The sequence below is a fragment of the Stegostoma tigrinum genome, chromosome 2 (genome assembly GCF_030684315.1).
Source record: "Stegostoma tigrinum isolate sSteTig4 chromosome 2, sSteTig4.hap1, whole genome shotgun sequence".
Classification (NCBI taxonomy): Eukaryota; Metazoa; Chordata; class Chondrichthyes; order Orectolobiformes; family Stegostomatidae; genus Stegostoma; species Stegostoma tigrinum.
This window is the reverse complement of record NC_081355.1, coordinates 142,882,532-142,903,000: the sequence shown is the minus strand read 5'-3', so window position 1 is coordinate 142,903,000 and position 20,469 is coordinate 142,882,532. Positions and strand designations below refer to the sequence as shown.

At 43.7% G+C, this 20,469-nt stretch overlaps 1 protein-coding gene across 2 annotated transcripts in view; it reads right to left on the bottom strand.

Moving 5' to 3' along the window:
• Positions 1-20,469, bottom strand: part of paxip1 (PAX interacting (with transcription-activation domain) protein 1) — a 101,863-nt gene that overhangs the window by 25,270 nt on the left and 56,124 nt on the right. For both annotated transcript variants that reach the window (XM_059639723.1, XM_059639728.1), the window contains exons 9-11: positions 18,442-18,537; positions 7,967-8,104; positions 3,241-3,362 (exon numbers count right to left, since the gene is read on the bottom strand). In XM_059639723.1, coding sequence (XP_059495706.1) covers positions 3,241-3,362; positions 7,967-8,104; positions 18,442-18,537 — 356 coding nt within the window. The remainder of the gene's footprint in view (positions 1-3,240; positions 3,363-7,966; positions 8,105-18,441; positions 18,538-20,469) is intronic.

Below are 20,469 nucleotides of genomic sequence, written 5' to 3'. Positions count from 1 at the left end.
CTTACCACTCTCGGAGTAAAGAACCCGCCTCTGACAGCTGTCTTAAATCTATCACCCCGCAATTTGTAGCTATGCCCCCTTGTACAAGCTGAAGTCATCATCCTAGGAAAAAGACTCTCACTGTCCACCCTATCTAATCCTCTGATCATCTTGTATGTCTCTCTTAAATCCCCTCTTAGCCTCCTCTCTATTGAGAACAGACCCAAGTCCCTCAGCCTTTCTTCATAGGGCCTGTGCTCCAGACCAGGCAACATCCTGGTAAATCTCCCTTTTCCAATGCTTCCACATCCTTCCTGTAATAGGAACTGCACACAATGTTCCAAATGAGGCCGCGCTAGCGTTTCGTACAGTTGCAGCATGACATCACGGCTCCAGAATTCAATCCCACTAACAATAAAACCTAACACTGTAAGCCTTCTTAACAACACTATCAACCTGGGTGGCAACTTTCATGGAACAATGTACATGGACACCAAGATCCCTCTGCACATCCACACTACCAAGAATCTTTCCATTGACCCAGTATTCTGCCTTCCCATCATTCCTCCCAAAGTGAATCACCTCACATTTATCCATATTAAACTCCATTTGCCACCTTTCAGCCCAATTCTGCAGTTTATCCAAGTCTGCCTGCAACCTGCAACATTCTTCCACACTGTCCACCACTCCACCAACTTTAGTGTCATCTGCAAACTTACTAACGCATCTACCTACGTTGCGTCCAAGTCATTTATAAAAATGACAAACAGCAGTGGTCCCGAAACAGATCCTTGAGGCACACCATTAGTGACCTGACTCCAGGCTGAATATTTTCCATCAACCACCACTTGTTGCCTTCTTACAGAAAACCAGTTTCTAATCCAAACTGCTAAATCTCCCTCAATCCCATGCCTCTGTATTTTCTCCAATAGCCTACCACATGGAACCTTATCAAAGGCTTTACTGAAGTCCATGTACACCACGTCAACTGCCCTTCCCTGATCCACATGCTCGGTCACCTTCTCAAAAAACTCAATGTGGTTTGTGAGACACGACCTGCACTTGACGAATCCATGCTATCTCGAATCAAGGTGTTGCTTGCGAGATGATTATAAATCCTATCTCTTATAATCCTTTCCAAAACTTTTCCTACAACAGATGCAAGTCTCACAGGTCTATAATTACCTGGGTCATCCCTACTGCCCTTCTTGAACAAGGGCACAACATTTGCAATCCTCCAGTCCTCTGGTACTAAACCTGTAGACAATGAGGACTCAAAGATCAATGAAGTTCCTTGTGTGAAGTGTGATGAGAATGGCGGGGTTCAATACAACACGAAGGCTGAAATAAATAGCACGGATTGGAAAAAACTGGACAAGCATACAAAGTAGGCAAGGAACAGAAGATGACAAATGATAAATTCAGATCAGGAAAGGTGGAAGCTAGAATGCTTCAATGTGGATTGGCTGGGTTGAAATGCCCCATTTGTGTGCCAAATACCTCAAGTAAGGCCCAATGGTATCAATGTGGATTTCACAAGCTTCAAAATCTCCCCTCCCCCCCACTGCATCCCAAAACCAGCCCAGCTTGTCCCCCGCCTCCCTAACCTGTTCTTCCTCTCACCTATCCCCTCCTCCCACCTCAAGCCGCACCTCCATTTCCGATTTACCAACTTCATCCCGCTCCCTGGACTGATCTATCCCCTCCCTACCTATACTCACCTCTACAGGCTCCATGCCAACCCCTTTATTTTGTATGTCTCCTCTCCACCTATCTTCTCCTCTATCTATCTTTGATCCGCCTCCCCCTCCATATTTATTTCAGAACCCTCTCCCCATTCCCCTTTTCGGATGAAGGGCCCAGGCCTGAAACATCAGCTTTTGTGCTCCTAAGATGCAGCTTAACTGCTCTGTTTATCCAGCCCCACACCTTGTTATCTCGGATTCTCCAGCATCTGCAGTTCCCATTATCTCTAAGGTTTCTGCTTGCTAACTCTTCCCAGGATTTTAAAATTCTGTACAAAAAGAAGAAAATGTGTCTCAGTTTAGAGCTTGCAAAGTATCAAGTGACTAAAGAACAAGGCCCATTACAAAAACATTCTAAGCTAGCACAGATCCAAAGAAAACGCTCAAAATCCGAATCAATTTTACCACCAAAAAGCTCGGAGCAATGAGCTGCATGGACAAAACCTCGAGCATAAATCAGAATCAAATACACAGTGCTCACCACCACCATCAATACCAATTTTTTATATTAAGGTTCCAAACTTCCAGGCAAGTGGGACTTCAGTTACACAGAGACTGTGGAAGTAGGGGTCAGTCCACTTTACGCAGGTCAGAGAATGTCTAAAGGAGATTTCGTGGAAAAGTTTTCAAAAACACAGTAGTATTGATACTTCCTCCTTATCTGCTCTTGACAATATCAAGGTTGGTCAGCAGAGGTCACAGATTTTAAAAAAACAGGAACAAGATGTAGAAAGATAAAAACAAAGGGTTATGATCTGGAAGACTTATGATCTATAAAGTACAGCCTGAAAAGGTTGCAGGAACAGACCGAATAACAACTTTTAAGTTGTTAAATACCTGAAGGAGGAAAGAAAAACTTTGCAATGCTGAAGGTTACATGAAGTTGCATAGGTCCATTTGAATCGGTCATCCAAAATGACTAACACAGGTACAATAGCCTTATCCTGTTATGTACCCAATCAATGAAAACCTTAAGCAAAAAGTACTTTTATTTTAGAATTCTGGCTGCACTGCATTCTGCCTCATTAGCTCTATCAATGCCACTTTGAATTATCCCCCATTAACTCCCTGCTCTCTCCTCACCCATGCCCTCAACTGCTCCAGCCCACAAACACTCGAGAGTTATGACAAGTAGTCTTTGGAAAAGAGACAGGGAATCATGATGAGCTGTAATTATGGCAACTGTACCTTTGACTACTAATTATTTCACTCAAGAAAGCAGTTGACCAACATTGCTCACGAGAGTACCAGTCCTTCAGGCATGAAAACTCTAATAATTTCACTCCAGGTGGCCTTGATACTTTCAGTAAAAGGATTCTGCCTATAACTGCTCACTGTCATTTTTAAAGGAGTACTCAACCAAACACATCCCAAGCCAAATGGAGTGCCATTACTTAAAAAACTTGGCAGACAGCAAGTCAGAATTAAACTAGTGGAAGTCTTTTTGTTTTGCGGTGACAAGCACTATCCATCACTAATAATCGCTGCCATTTCATGTTAACAATCAAGAACTTACTCTTTGCAGATGAGGACGGTGTTGCTACGACAGAGATATCCTGTGTACTTGGCCCCGGCTAAATAACCCATCAGCTTCAAGTCTGCTCGATCGTTGTCCATGAATCCAGTGACAGAAATCATCTGCAAAGTCACAGGAAGCAACTCAGTTTTGTTTTTCCAGACATGCTCCATCAAAGCAGCTTTCATCCATGGTCAGCAGAGAGAAGGGAAGAAAAAGACTGCGCAAATAAGTAGGAAGGCAACATTTTCCACGATGCCAGCTTATTTAAGACACAGCATCTTCTTGATCTTCAGACACAATGACACTATACACCACAGACAGCTCTCCCTGGTTTTTTCAGTACCGCATTGTGAAATTACCAGTCAAATTAAGGATTCATTTCTTAATCTGTCCAACACAACGGTAAACCTGCCTCTGGGTTGTGTCATTAGTCTGGTCACTGTCAATCTGTGAAGTGAAACTGCACACCAAAATAAAAAGTTAGAAGTTGTTATTGCAACGGAGAGCTGGTGAGGCCCTGTTAGAAACCCTTTGAGCAGCTTTAATTTTGATTACCCCCACCTTCGACAAGCACTGTTCGATTTGCAGCTCAAGGACCTGGAAGTTAGTTATTGATTGAGTTATTGATCGTTTGAATATGCTCCAGTTCCTTAAAAGTTTGAGCGGAACATAATCAATCAGTAAAGGGATTAAGGGTTACAGGGGAGAAGGCTGAAAAATGGAGATTTGGATCACTGAAAGGCAGGGTGAACTCAATGGGCCGAATGGCCTGCTTCAGCTCTAATGTTTGGTGACAGAGGGCCAGCTGGTTATCTTACAGCACGTGTATATTGTTTTGCAGTCCTTGAGCTCCTTAACCTCCTGCTTTACAGATTTCACACACACAGAGCTCCCTGATATCGTGATGAAGCAGTTCCCGTTTATTGAGCTGTGTCAGTTTGAGAGGGTCCAGACTGAATGGTGAGAAGATTATACAAGTGACAATGCAAAAACGGGCCCATTGGTCAACAGGGGTGATGCCTGGTCTAGGGCGTGATTACTGTCTGCTCCCCCAATCACTCCCAAAACTGAGGAACAACTGTCCTATCTCTCAGGATAATCACTGAATGCGTTGGCAAGAATAAAAAGCCACGCACAAAGCACAATCCTCCTCAGGTTCAACACAGCCTCCAAACATGACAGCTATTACTTCAGCCAATTGAACTTGTCAGTGGTACTGCTTCACCAGGTCCTGCAGGTTTCATTAGCTTCTGATTCAGGGTCCCTCTGTACAGTAATTACTTTCAAAAGGGAATAGATGAAATGAATAGTTTAAAAACCTTAAATGGCTAAATCATTTCTAGACACAGAGTCTGTCACACCTTGATTCTATTATGGCCATCTGTGATAATATTGAACTGTCAAGCGGGCCTTTGAGTAATAGCTGTTCCTCTGACAATGCATCAAAAAGGGCAGTAAAATGCAAGCAATCTTCAGCGGTAAACATAAGGATTCAAGAACAGTTTAGTAACACAATGAATTCAGAACACAGTGACAGCTCCCATAATTTTCAGAGGAAGATAGGGGCAAAATATCTACTTTATTAACCATTGCTAAAAATTAAATCAAAATAAATCGATTCACTATTACACAGCTAGGTGCAAGCTACAGATGATGCAACAGTTTTTGTGAAGATTTTCCTGAATTGTTGGTGAGATTTGAGCAACATTTATATTAGTTTCGCTTCAAGTTAGTATTTCTAAGCCAGTGTTTCTAAGAACTCATTTGGTAGCTCTCTCATTTTGAATCACAGGGTTCCAGGATCAAATCCCACTCCAGGACCCTTGGCGCAAAATTCCAGGTTGCCATCCAGGGGAGCATCCAAGATATGCTGCACCATCACAGGTGTCATCTTTTGGACGATTCATTAAACAGAGGATCAAGAACGTCACCAAGGATGAAGAGTTTGAGCTATAAGGACAGGCTGGGTAGGCTGGGGCTACCTCCCCTGGGAGAGTAGGAAACTGAGGGGTGGCCTTATAGAGGTTTATAAAACCACGAGGGGCACGGATAGGTGAATAGACAAGGTCTTTCCCCGCAGGTAAGGGAGTCCAATACAAGAGGGCATAGGTTTAAGGTGCAAGGAGAAATATTGTAAACGGATCCAACAGGAAGAGTTTTCACGCAGAGGGTGGTGTGTGTATGGAATGAGCTGACACAGAGGCTGGTACAATTACAACATTTGAAAGGCATCTGAATGGTTACAGGAATAGGCGGGGTTTAAGAGGGATATGGGCCAAATGCTGGCAAAGGGGGCAGGATTAATTTAGGATATCTGGTTGGCATGGATGAGTTGGAATGAAGGGTCTGTTTCAGCGCCGTCAAAGTCGATGGCTTGTTTGGGTGGATGCAGACGATCTCATTGCACTATTCTGAACAAGGGAAGGGAGGCTATTCCTGGCATCTGGTGAATATTTATCCCTCAACCAAAGTCTCAAAAATAAAACTGGTTGGTCATTATCACAGTGCTATTTGAGGGAGCCTGATGTGTGCCACATTGTCATTATGTCAGAAACATGACGGCCAATGACAAGTACTTCATTAGCTGTGATTATCTTTGCAAAGTCCAGTGGTGATGCTAAGAGCCAGATAAATGCAAATCTTTCTGTTCTTATTCAGTCCACATTTTATGATTAAGCTAGTTGATTCAAAGAGTTTTAGCACTTGTCTCGTCTCGCCTTTTTAAATACTGCCACGCCGTCAGACTCAAATTCAAACAACAAGAAATCTGCAGAAGGTACTTGGTCACTGAGGCTGAATGAGGCAACCGATGCTGTGCACCAGCTTATTATCCACTTTGGAAACAGTTTTCCAAAGTTCTCTACTGAGTGGTTCAGTCATTGGCAGCATCAATTGCTCTGAATGGTGGCGTAAGAGAATTTAACAACGACAAACCGCATTGTAAGAACAATGTGCAGTAGGTTATAACGCACCACAAATTGCCAAACCGTGCTGTTTCCCATCCTCGACATAACTTAGGATTCGGCCAGGGGTCCTACGTGATTTTTTCATACAGCTTCACACGAAGGAAGCATTAGTGAGCGTGGATAGGAGAGTCAATATAAAAGAGTGCAATGTAGGCCTTTTAGAAGGATGGAAGAAAACTGATTTGATTGAATTGTGGATATCAAGGCCAAAGACGATGATTGCAACAAATTATTTCCAGCGGTTTGACAGTCTATGGCTGGAGCCAGGAGCCACAGCTCAAAACTCAGAGCAAAATCAGGAAACATTTTGACAAAACCAAACAAGAGTTTTGTACAGGCTCCTCAGTACCCAACGGCCCAAACACACCTTCCAGGTGAAGCAGTAAATTTACCTGCACATCACTCAATCTAGTCTATTGTATTCACTGCACAAAATGTGGCTTCCTTGACACTGGGGAAATGACCACTTCACAGACCGCCTCACATTCTGTCTGCAAAAAAATGACTCTGGGTTTTCGGTTGCTTGCCACTCCAACACAACAGTTTTCCCTGGTTGTTTCTCTATCTCCAGTGCTCCAGCAGAGGTCAGCGCAAGCTGGAAGAACTGCATCTCATTTTCTGCTTGGGGACCCTGCAGCCCTCCGGACTCAATACCGAGTTGAACAATTTTAGGGCCTGAGGCACCTTATCCCTTACCCCAAACCCCACACATGGCCTGCTTTTACACACAATCCATTATTAGCCACAAGTAGTCTCCACGAGCAGCCATTCATTCTCCTAGGGTGACCGCCATCCGCTCCTTTGTCTGTCCAACTGTTCTTCTCTCTCTATGGCTCTATGTCTACCTATCACTTACTCCTTAGCCTCTCTGATGGTCTGAGCCAATTTTGAGCCTCCCTGGACTCCATGGAATATTAGCCACAAAACTGGACCTATTTCTTGCTCACAATTAAGTGAACTGACAAAATTTTCAAAAAAATAGCCATCTTTTGGATGAGACACCAACAGTGGCCAAACTGGTCACATCAAGCCAATATAAAAAGGCCGCTGGCATGACTGCAGGAAGGGCAGAGGGAAATTTCCCTAAGGTCATAGCCTATATTTACCTTGTACACTTACTACTCAAAATCAGCATTAGCAAGTATGAGGTGCTCTGGTCCTTGTCACATCTCTTATTTTCCAAGTACAAAGTGGTTGCCATATTTTGGCATTTCAAGTGACTACACTTCACAAATATATCATTCGCGGTGCACTGCCCTTTGGGAAATTGAGCTGTTCTTTTCAAAAAAAATTCATCTTTAATGTAGAAATTGATCCCTCTGATGTCATCCAGGGGGCAAAAACCAGATCGCTGAAAGTTTGGAATCACATGCAGACCAGAGCAGAGGAGGGTGGCGGATTTCTTTCCCTAAATTAGTGAACCAGATGGGTTCGTGAAAATGAATCAACAATCGTCGCCATTAGTTCAGTTCTTTATCCTACATTTGACCAAACTCAGGATTTCACTGTCAGCCACTGGGGTCTGGATTATCAGTTGAGTGACATTATCACCATGCCATGGGAAGTCCAACATATAAATGCACCATAGATTCATGGAAACGTACAGCATGGAAACACATCCTTTGGTCCAAACTTGCACCACTTTCTTTTTAAGTGAAGTGTTGTTCAACAGCTTTGACAAAATAGGATTAGCCCACCAAAATTCTAGCAATCCCAGTCACTGAACCGCATACAACGCCTAGTGGTAGGTTACTCACATGCTGGGAGCAGGGCTTGCCACCTGGCGGGAAAGCAACCGGAAAATGCAACCCTCGATGAGGTGGTATCATTTTCTTCTTCTTTAAGATGGTATTCAACCAATGAGCGGTGATGCATCGCTTTCCTTCTCTCAGGGCCTAGCAACAGAAGGGCAACATAAAAATTTTCCGCAGGCTGAAGCATTAAGAAAACAATGGCCCCGAACCATCTCATAGAAATATTGCCAACAGGACGTACAAGACAATTTAAAACAAAAGGAAGATCATAATTATTTGGGTATTGTGAGCTGGGTTTCAACACCGCGCCTCAATGCTGCACTTGAATTTCAAAGCACACTCTGATGGGCAGAGATAGTGGGAACTGCAGATGCTAGAGAATCTGAGATAACAAGGTGTGGGGCTGGATGAACACAGCAGGCCAAGCAGCATCAGAGGAGCAGGAAGGTTGACGTTTCGGGCCTAGACCCTTCTGAATCCCCCTTGCTCCTCTGATAGTGCTTGGCCTGCTGTGTTCATCCAGCTCTACACCTTGTTAGCTCCGATGGGCAGAAGTGGGTTTTCAGTGTCAGCATTCTGTGAAGGACGTTGATGAATCTCACGCCAACTGCGTTGACGAGGAACTCGAGAAGGTTCACTAGCACAGCAATGGGCCCAACTCTTACATTTACAAATTGAATTTGCATATCAATGTGAAGCATACCACAATCTAAAGCACATCGCTGGCTCCTCTTGGCTGAAGGAAGTTACATTTCTAAGATACCCCAAAAGAATACTGTTTTTGTACAGAGGACAGGAGGTGGAAAGAAGGGAAAATAAATTGCCAGCCGGGAAAATGTTATATTGAACAGCGTGCAGCAAATGCACACCCTATCCATGTCTACATGTAGTTGACTATATGCTGTTCCTTCTTTCCAAACTTGTTTTAAGTTCTGCTTAAGTTAATTGGCCTAATTAAACTATTTGCACCAAATTCCTATTTTCCATTTGATGTTCCTTCATTAAAATTATTGGCTACTTCTGCTCACAGTGCAAAATAACAATCACTGGGCTGTATCAGTATTCATTCAAGTTAAAGACAGTTCAAAACTGTAAAGCAGACAGTAAGAACTGCAGATGCTAGAGTCAGAGATAACAGTGTGGAGCTGGAGGAACACAGCAGGCCAGGCAGCATCAGAGGAGCAGGAAAGTTGACATTTCGGGTCAGAACGGAAGGAGGGTCTTGGTCCGAAACGTCAAATTTCCTGCTCCTCTGCTGCTGCCTGACCCGCTGTGTTCCTCCAGCTCCACACTGCTGTTTCAAAATTGAAACTACATTTTACAGTAACTGCTCAAAAAGGTACATGTATTAAAAGGTCAAGTGGCCATATCCCCCGAGGACCACAGGGCTGCTCTCGCATTGCAGAGGTGACTGGTGGTGAGTTTAACACCTCAAGCAAGGGAGGGATGTCGAGAAGATGGGACCTTCACAGTGACCTCAGACAGCAGAGGAATTGAGCCCATACTGTTGGCATCACTCTGTGCTGCAAGCCAGCCATCCAGCCAACTGAGCTAGCTGAGCTCCAAAGTCAGTGTACACTTTCTCAATGTGCAGAGTACATTAATGAGTGCTCAGGCACGATGGAACTAACACATCACACCTGCACCTCATGCAAAGGTGAGGGCTGCATGTTTTATTTGACAAAAAAAAACTGTGTAAAGGTCGTTGAAGGATGAATAAGATTGATTTGGCCGTGGGGAAAGAGCGTGAGAGAACAGTGACATTAATGAGTGGAATTGAGAGTACGCGCTGCAAGGAATTAAAGGCGAACAAGAGAACGCTTCAGAGTACAGAGTGACTCAAAACAACTGCTTCAAATTATGAAGGGATGCCTTCTATCATTGCAACTGGTGTGATCAATTCTCTCAAGAGTACAGAACTAACTAATGAGTCACAGTCAGGAGTCAAGTATGTTCTTTTCTTGAGAGTTTCCGTCTCGGCATTGATTGCAGCTCACCAGGGAACAACTGGAAAAGGTTAATTACATCCCAGAAAGGTTAGCAAGTATCCCAAAATAATGAGATCAGACAGAACACTGTTGATAATAAATGGGACTGTAACATTCATGCTTACTCTTATTGCGTTCCTTGGTAAACACTGTCGGCGTTTGCAGCTTCTTTGCCCAGAAGCACCTCAGCTTGGGCGGGTCACAGAAGTTTACAAAGACACAAGCCCACGTGGGACAAATGGTCTACGTTTCACACAAGCTTCCTGCCATCTTGCTTCGTTTCACTCTATCAACATATCTGTCTCTTCCTTTCTGCCCCCCGGTATTTACTCGAACTGCATCTGCGCTCATCACCTTCACTGATTCACATGAAGAAGGGGTGGGCTTCCCATTCAGAGTAAACAAAACTCTCTCAAATTCCTATGGAGATAGTAGGAACTGCAGATGCTGGAGAATCTGAGGTTACACGGTGTGAGGCTGGATGAACACAGCAGGCCAAGCAGCATCAGAGGAGCAGGAAAGCTTGACGTTTCGGGTCGGGACCCTTCTAAAGGGAGAAGGGTCCCGACCCAGAATGTCAAGCTTTCCTGCTCCTGTGAAGCTGCTTGGCCTGCAGTGTTCATCCAGCTTCACATAGTGTTCTCTCAAATTCCTTACTGGATTCGTGAGTGATTGATTAATAATTTTATCAGGTCTAGTATTGGACTCTCACTCCCAAATCACATTTGCTTCACGCTACCAGAATCAAAAATTACACATTTTGTCCTGCTTACTTTTACAGAGTGAGCGCTCTCCCACAACTATGGGCAAACTGCTTTAAGAACATAAGAACTGGGAGCCGGAGTAGGCAATTCTGCACCTCGAGCCTGCTCTGCTATTTAATATAATTATCTCACCTCAGCATCAACACAACTTTCCTGCCCACTCCCCACAACGCTTCAACCCATTTTCAGAATTCCCCCAGAGATTATTTGCCAAACAGAATCTCCTATGCCCTGCCTCGACAAGATCTGCTGGTTTTCCAGTTAATGCACATTGATCAATCCTACTCACTTTGCTTCCCAAACTTAAATTCAGTGATTTCCACTTCTATCCACGCAGCTAATAGCTTTATGAAACCAACTGCAATGAAATGCCCATGAAGAAAACCAACATCAATGTTTTTTAGGGTCAACCAAGGATGGAAACTCATGTATATATTTCTTCATTCTAAACAGAGTCAGACAGCATGGAATCAGACCCTTCAGACCAACCAGTCCATGCTGACCACTACCCCAAACTAATCTGGCCCCACCCATCTGCGATTGATATCGTAACAGCGCCTGCATCTACCACTTCCTACAGAATTGTTTTTCTTTATTTATTTTCCTTTATTTACAACGATCGTAGCCAGGTACTCTCTGCCTAAGGCGTGCTGTGTCTTGGTGGTATTTTTACACTGTAACTGATCTTGTAACTGAAGAAGCTGTATCTGGGTGCCTCTATATTCAAGATCGAGATAGTAAGAACTGCCGGTGCGAGCGAATCTGAGATAACGAGGTGCAGAGCTGGATGAACACAGCAGGCCCAGCAGCAGAGGAGCAGGAAGGCTGATGTTTCGGGTCTGGACTCTTCTTCAGAAATGGGGGAGGGAAAGGGATTCTGAAATAAATAGATAGAAAGGGGGAGGCAGATGGAAGGTGGATAAAAAGAGCAGACAGGTGGAGAGGAGATGGACAGGTCGGGGGGCAGGGATAGAGCCAGTAAAGGTCAGTGTAGGTGGGGAGTTAAGATGAGTGTTGGTCAGTCAAGGGAAGATGGGCAGGTCAAGGAGGCGAAGTGAGGCTGGTAGGTGGTGGGGTGGAGATGGGAGTTGGGGTGGGGGTTGAGGTGGTAGGAGCGGATAGGTGAGAGAAAAGACGGGCAGGTTATGGAGGTGGGGTTGGTGCCAGTAAAGGTGATTGTAGGTGGAGATATCCCTGGACTGACCAACCCCGACCCTAACTCCCCACCTACACTCACCTTTACTGGCCCCATCCTCGCCTCCTTGGCCCGTCTGTCTCCTCTCCACCTATCTTCTCCTCTATCCATCTTCTATCTGCCTCCCCACTCTCTATCTATTCATTTCAGAATCTCCTTCCCCTCCCCCATTTCTGAAGAAGGGTCTAGACCGGAGACGTCAGCTTTCCTGCTCCTCTGATGTTGCTTGGCCTGCTGTGTTCATCCAGCTCCACACTTTGTTACCTGGATATCTAAGATCGGGCTGCAAGTGGCAACTTATAAACTTTTCACTGTACTCATTTGAGTACGTGTGACAATAAAGCTAATTTAAGTTCATTCCACACACGAACCACTCCTAAAAGAAAAAAAACACGCTCAACTTTAGGACTCTTCATCTCTGCACTGAGATCCAACACATCTTCTGGTCACGTCCAATTGAAGGAATTGATCAAGCTGCTCAACTGTTTCTTCTATTACCTTCTTACGACCGACCAGCAGACTAACACCCCAATCATCAATTCAAAGTTACTTCACTTGTATTTTGCTTAATGTCAAAACCAACACAGAGCCAGTGAAGCTTGACTTCCCAATCTTGAATTCCACTTGGATCTTATTGAGACCAGTTCTTGAATTCTGCAGCAACAGCCCAGAAGAAAGCACCAACATTTATAATGAAGAAGCCTGACACCTTCCCTTTTGACACCAAACCTGGAGGCTGCTTTATGGTTAGAGCTGCACATCAATAGTACAGACAAACAGATTAGCATTCCTCTCTGATTAAGGAACAGAAACCGTGTCAGATTAGCAAATAGGTGCCATGTCCAGGGGGAGTACCTGAACCCAGCCTATTCTCTATAAGATAATCTCACCGAGAAATGCCACCACCTTGAAACATCAGTGCAGCCATAAATACTTGTTTTCTGTAGTATCCCTTCTGCAACTCTTGCCTCAAAATGTTTCGGAAACATTTCTCTCTGAAAGTTCTCATCTTGCAGTAAGATGGCTTTCGCAACGATTGATCTGGGTTCTCAATGAAACAGGAAGTGGCCAAATAGATTTTAAGACAAGACCGTATTTTTCTTACTTTTTGCACATTGGGAGAGTCCATTCTTCAACTATTCTGTGCTGTAAATTCCCTCTTCAGAACACCACAGAAACAAGCATTACTATAGTCTCAATTCTCCCTGCAAGTGCCTTTTCTGGACAAGCTGATCCATGTGACTAAGGTAGTTCCTTAGATGATGAGTTAGTTAGACTTACTTAGTTAGATGAAACATCTGCAAATAAAAGTTCCAGCTCAGCGAGCGAGTCAACAACTGAAGGCAAGCATGCCAAAAGCCTTTTTAACCAGCCTTCAAAGAATTATGTACCTGCACCTCTCAGTTCCTCTGTTCTACAACACTACCCAAGGCCCTACCATTAATTGTATAAACCCCTACCCTTGTTTGTTGGGCCAAAATGCAATACCTCGCCTTTATCCAGACTGAACTCCATCTGCCATTTAGCAGCCCATTGATCTTTTTGTTATCTCAGAAAACCTTCTTCACTGTCTACAGTGTCAACAATTTTATTGTTGCCCACAAACTTACTAATCATGCCTCTGAAGTCTCATCCAAATCGTTTATATTAATGACATTCAAAAAGGACCCAGAACAGATTCCTGCAGGACACTGCTGATCACAGGCCTTCAGCCCGAAAAGCACCCTCTACCATTATCCTGTCTCCTTCCATTACGCCAATTATGTATCCAATTGGCAAGCTCACCCTGAATCCCATGTGACCTAACTTCACTTATTAGTCTACCATGCGGAACCTTGACAAAAGCTTTTGCTAAAATCCAAATTAACAATGTCTACTGCTTCACCATCAACCACCTTTTTGGTAACTTCCTCAAAAATCTCAATCAAGTTTGTGAGATGCAATTTTCTTTGCACAAAACCATGCTGACTGTCCCTAATCAATTCTTCCTTCTCGAAATGTCCATAAATCCTAACTTTTGTAATCATGTCTAACAATTTACCCACAACCAAGAGCCAGACTCGCATAGTTACCTGGTGTTTCCTTACCAACTTTCCTAAACAACAATACAACATTAGCCACCCCCCAGTTATCAGACTCCTCACGTGTAGTTATAAATGAATCAAATATTTCTGCAAGGGGTTTTGTAAGGTCCTCCCTTACTTCCCACAACATTCTGGGATACATCAGATCAGATCCCAGAGATTTATCCACCAAAGATCCTTTAACAGCACCTGCCAAACCCACAACCACTTCCAGCTGGATAGACAAAGGCAGCAGATATCTGGGAATGCCACCACCAGCAAGTCCCCCTCACCATTCTGACTTGGAAATACATCGCCATTGCTTCACTGTCACTGGGTCAAAATCCTGGAACACTCTCCCCAAGTGCATTGTGTGGCAACTCACCGCAGATGGACTGCAGCGGTTCAAAAAGTCAGCTCACCACCACCTTCTCAAGGGCAACAAGGGATGGGCAATAAATACTGGTGCATCGGCCCATGAAAATAAAAAAAGTCTTGTTTCAATTGTATAGGAGTTTGGTCAGAGCACGTTTGTAGTACTGTGTGTAGTTTTGGTCCAAGTGCATGACGAAGGATATTATTGCCATCAAGGGCCTGCAGAAAATATTCACCAGACTTGTTCCCAGGATGGTGGGACTCCCACAAGGAGAGATTTGGGAAGCTGGGCCTGTATTCTCTTTCACTCAGAACATGCCAAATTAGCTTTATATCCTCTTATGATCTTGACAACTGCAAGTATCGCTTACAAGCCAGGGTTCTCAAACAGTGCTTCACAGGCTCGAATGCAAAGGGTTATTCAACCACTTCTTGCAAACTGGAACTCACTACATCTGTGGAATTTTCGCAGATTTCCTGCAACTGAACAGCCTGCCACGGCACAGCTTCTGTTTACTCTGAAAACGAAGCTGGCAAAGAAAATAAAACAAAACGAATCGAGTTTTAAAGCTTCGTCTTCCCACCTCCTTCTCAACCAATCTTGTGGTCAACGTGCAAGTCTCTTGAACCATAACTCTCACGAAGCTGTTTAGTCACCAGCAGTAAGCCAAGGGACCCCTGAGACACAGCAACAATCCCACGGGAGTTATTACAAAGCTTTAGGATTTGAGCTGTTTCTAATGTGCTTGCACACAGGGTCACTACCCTGTGGCGGAGTGGTCACAGTGCTATTCAGTTCTGGTGCACCAACCACGGTTGAAAAGCAATGAGCCAGGCTACACAATTAATTTAGCGGACACACTGAAAGCCTTGTGACACAGCCTCTGCAGAACGAAGTGGACAGGCTCTCTGAGTAATTGCAGAGCTGGCCTACACCGCAATTTGTCTAATGAAGTACTGAACTGGTTTTGTGCATGACCATTCACTGAACACAGGAGGTGCAGCATCAGCTAATCTCCAATTTTTCAGGGGCACTGACCAATTCAGTGTCCAGTCATGGCCATTTGACCTGTATCTGCAAGGAACGGATTAGTCAGACTACTGCATGCTTGGGTCAAGTAGCAACGCTTGGCCCCCAGCAGACCAGGCTGCACTGGCAGTTCTCAGCACTTTCCAGATTCAGTTGGCCTAACCCATTGGAGTGAGGGCACCCAATTCTTGTGAACTTGTTGACAATGTGCTATCCAGCACGGAGGACTGTTTATGGTTTACTGTCCTTGAATGCACTGCAGCCTGGGTATTACCAGCAAATTTGTCAGAGACCACTGCAGGCCACTGTGGCCCCAATCACTACCCTGCTATAAGGCTACGATTGACTGGCACTGGTCTGTCCTTCAGATTTCCAGTCCAATTACCTCCTCAGCATGAAGGAGGAGCCATGGGAAACCTGTTGGAAGTTTGCAATCTCATCAGTCAGAGCCTCTAATGGCCACTGGATATCAGATCTAGATTTTCTGGTCACGTGTTCTCAAAAACTGAAGTACAGTGTATGGTGAAAAGTCTATAATGTCACTACACAAGGCTACCTAGTCACAAAAATCCTAACAGGTATAAAGTAGTAAAAAAGAGAGAGAAATAAAATTAAGCATTACAGACCATTTTCCTATAAGTAGAGGAATAAAGAAATAAATGTAATAGTTAAATGTTTAAGTGCTTCTTAATGCAAAGTAAGAAAACATGGAAATAAAGTTAAAAGTTCAATAGTCTTTCGAATGTTTAGCTATAACGGGGACCCAAACTTCTCCAGGAGACCTCAGCCGTCTGTTCTCACAGGACGTTGAACACCCGAAACTTCATAACCAGTCTCTGTTTCTTTCACACAGACAAGTTTCAACCCTCTGCACATTTCCAGCCTTTTGCTTTTACATTAGGCTTGCACTTTTGTTTATTTTGGTCCAAAACCATGTCGCAGCTAAAAATGAAAATGGTGTTGGCAGTGGATTGGACGAAGAGCAGAGCTGATGGCCACCATCACCTCCTCGGTCTGCAATAGTTACAACCGACGGGCCAAGGGAATGAATACTCAACCAAAAGGACAATGGCCAAGTTTGCACACACAACTTCATAGGGAGCACGCCAGCAGATAAAGCCGTAAAGAAAGGCCAATGAATTTGGGGCTTTGTAAATAGCTGATTAACATACAAGAACAAAAAGGACAAACTACACACTCATGTAAACCACGGGCTGTGTCACAGTTAAAATACTGTACATCGTCTGAAGCAACTCACTATGGAAGAAATTAGAAAGCCAGAACAAACATGCAACTTAGTGCGATTGGAACAGGAAACTATAGTTATTGGTAGGAATGAGACAGAACATTTCTGTTGAAGCACAGAAACCCAATAGAAAAGTTAATGGAGGCTTTGAAAATTATGAAGCCTTTTCGGAGGGTGATAACAAAGATGACTTTCTTTGGTCGACAGGCTGTCATCAGGTTATGAGTAAATAAACAGAAGGTAATTGTAGTCCCTTTACATCGAGCGTTATACATGAGTCGAATACGTTTTGCTTTAAGAATTGGTTGACACAGGGAGAATGTGAAGAGAGAAAAGGTACAGGACTGTTGCATGAGCACAAAGCAAGCAGGATTAGTTTTATATGACAGTAAAATGTCAGCAGAGATGCAATATGCCAAGTACTCTCCTATGCAGTGAAATGCCATGGCTCCTCACTCAATTAAGAGGGAAAGGAAGACCCGTGGTTTATTTATTCATTCTGCTTGAGAGACAGAACACTTCATTTGTATATTGTAGAATATAGCTGTTCAGGATAAAGGGATCAAAGTGTTTGGAGCGAAACCAGAAAAAGGGTACAAAGTCAGATAAGCAGGCTCAACAGGGCCCAAGGACCTATTCGTGCCCCTATTTTCTACAGGTTATCATAGGATATTAGGTTTAGATTGTATTGTCAAATGTACTCAAGTACAGGGGAACAGTGAAAAGCGTACAACGTCGCCACAGGCATCTTAGGTACAAAGGTATCAAAGTACAAAAAACTGAGGCACAAAGTACTAAAAGACTGAAGCAAAGTTATAAAAAGGTACGCATTACAAACTATTAGTGTAGAAAAATAAAGAAATCATAGTTAGCAAAAGTACTTAATACAAACTAAGAAAATAAAGTTAGGAGCCGTTCTTGAGCACTTAGCCATAATACAGTCCCAATTTCCTCCACTCAGTTTGCTATCTGGGAGACCTCAGCTTCATGTTCTCAACACCGCTGCCACAGATACCTGGGGTGGGGGTGGGGGTTGGGGGTGAGGGGTGGTCCTCCCGCACAGCTCGCTCTTCCCTCTTTAGGCTCAACTCCGCACGACAAAAGCCATGCTCCAGACCCAACGGATATAGTCGATCCCTCAAGTCCCAAATACCACCCCTAAATGCTCCCTCACTTCAGATCCATTCGAACTGAAGTCAAAACTCTAGAATGAGTCTCAAGTTACAGGTCATGACTGACCCAGCAGTAGGCTTTAAAATTATTAAATGGCATGCGTTGATATTCTGTACATAAAATGCCAAAGAGAAACTGGAGCAGGGGAAACAAGAGTAAGCCATTCAGCCCCTCTTCCATCACACTGCTTGTACTGACTTTCTATGGTCTTAAGCTGTGAGAGATAAAATACAGCCACTAACAGCAGCACAGAGCTATTATAACTGGGAACAATATGCATTCATATGCAAATAGAAGACATTGTAAGGATGACACATTCCTATTATTTTTACTCTCAATGGTAAACATCAAGGGAAATACCAGAGGCAGAGTGTTATGTCGGACTGTTTTATTCCATGTACAAAAATATCATCTTTCCATCTCAAATTATATTTCACAGAATCAGAGATAGCACATAACAGTTAACTAAACAGATTAGTGAGCAGCAATGAGCCATCAAAAAAGCTGCATGAAAACTATTTTTTTTATTAATACAATGTACAAAACAAGTTGGAAAGCTGAATGAGACTGCATAATAGTCTTGGGAAAGCATCTTGATGACATGCATGCAAGGAAGGGAAAGGAAACTAAATGCGTGTGCTTACCTGGGTGTACATATTGCTGACCTGACTTTCACACAGAAGGTGCGTACATCTATTGGTCAGGGTGGAATCTACAATTCCACCGTGGGCTTGGATAATCTGGACAATGAGTAGGAATGAGACTTAGAAAATCATTTATACACCATATGAATTTTTACTACAACTATAATCAGAAGACTTTCCTAAAGTTAAACCATGTCATCAGGTCACATTGTTTGCAATCTTTGGATTAAACGGCATTACCCCCTCCCCACCCCCCCGCCAAATATTTACTCATTTAAAGAAATTTACCAGTTTAATTTTTGCCATACATTTAATGCACCACAGAACAGCTGACATGGAATGTAGAATGCCTCATGACTAAAATCAGTGCAGATCCAGAACTGAACAGATCTACTTCTGGTTCCATATCTTTCAGTGATGCACACAGAACACGAGATGAGACAGGGAGGCAATTTGACTAAACTGTGTAGATTTGTTTCTTAAAATAGACATTTTCAGTCTCGTGGTTTGAGACATTTGCCTGGACTCTCCCTCCCTACCTGGAAGAGCACTGCACAGGGCAGTCCTGGTTAACTTGGTCGTACTTCTGTTTGAAACAGAAGAATGTGGATTCAAGTCCCAGTTCAGGGTTCTGAAGGTATAATGCAGGTTCACACTCCCGGTGCAGTGCTGAAGCATTAAGGGAAGCAACTTTCCAGAAAAGGCATGATGTCTATACCCTTGGCTGCTTTGACAAGTGGATCTAAAATGCCTCACTGCTCTTCTTAAGACAAAGACCGTAGTTACCTCTGTGTCTGGGCCTATGTTTATCTCTCAACCAAAAATCAGAGGCAAGTTATTCAACCCATCCAGTGTTCCTTTACACCAGTGAGATCATATCTGACCTAAAGAATCTCTCAACTCCACCGAAATCCTTGATTCCTGTTACTGATTAAAAAACCTCTCTCAGCCTCAACTTTATTTAAACAACCCAGCCACGACAGCCTCTAGAGTACTGAATTCTATATATTCATTGCTCTCAAAATATTCTTCCTCATTTGTGCCCCAAATGTGCAACTCCTTACCCTGGGATAATGCAATCTACACACCCCCCCCGCCCCCCGACAACCTCTCAGTACCTCCCAGGTCAATGGCCCTAAAAAACTTCTCCTTCAGTAAGGTTGCCTCTCACTCTCCCCAACTGCAGTGAGTACAAGGTCAACCTACTCAACTTATTTTCAAAGTCCTTCCGGACCCAGGCATTAGCAAAAACTATAAAAGCTTTCGTCAGACGACAACGGAAACACTCAACAGTTTTGGGTCCCTTACCTAAAGAAAGGTATGTCAGCATCCAAGGAAGTCAGACAGAATTGTGCAGCATCGAAACAGACCCTTCAGTCCAACCAGTCCATACTATATTTCATGCTCCCTAACTAAATTAGTCCCATTTGCCTCCACTTGGTCCATATCCCTCTAAATCTCTCTTTCACGTATTTATCCAAACATCTGTTACATATTGTAAATTTATCTGCATCCACCATCTCCTCAGGCAGTTCATTCCACACATGAACCAGCTTCAGTGTGAAAAAGTTGCCTCTCAGGTGTCTCTTAAATCTTTCTCCTCTCACTTTAAAAATATGCCTTCTAGTTTTGAACTCCCTCCACCAAGGGGAAAGACATTTGCTATTTACCTTATCTACATCCCTCGTGAACTTATAAACCTCCATGAAGGTCACGCTTCAACCTCCTACGCTCCAGTGAAAACAGTCCCTACCTCTCACTAGTAACTCAAGCCCTCCAGTCCAGGCAATACCCTGGTAAATCATTTCTGAACCCTCTCCAATTTAATAATATCCTTCGCATAGCAGGGCAACCAGAGATATACACAGTACTCCAAAAGTAGCCTCGACATGCACAACCTCAACGGAACGTCCCAAGTCCGAGACTCGAAGGTCTGAGCAATGAAGGCAACCGTGCTAAACATCTTCTTAACCGCCCGGTCCACCTGTGGCACAAATCTGAAAGAGCTATGTACCTGAATCCATAGGT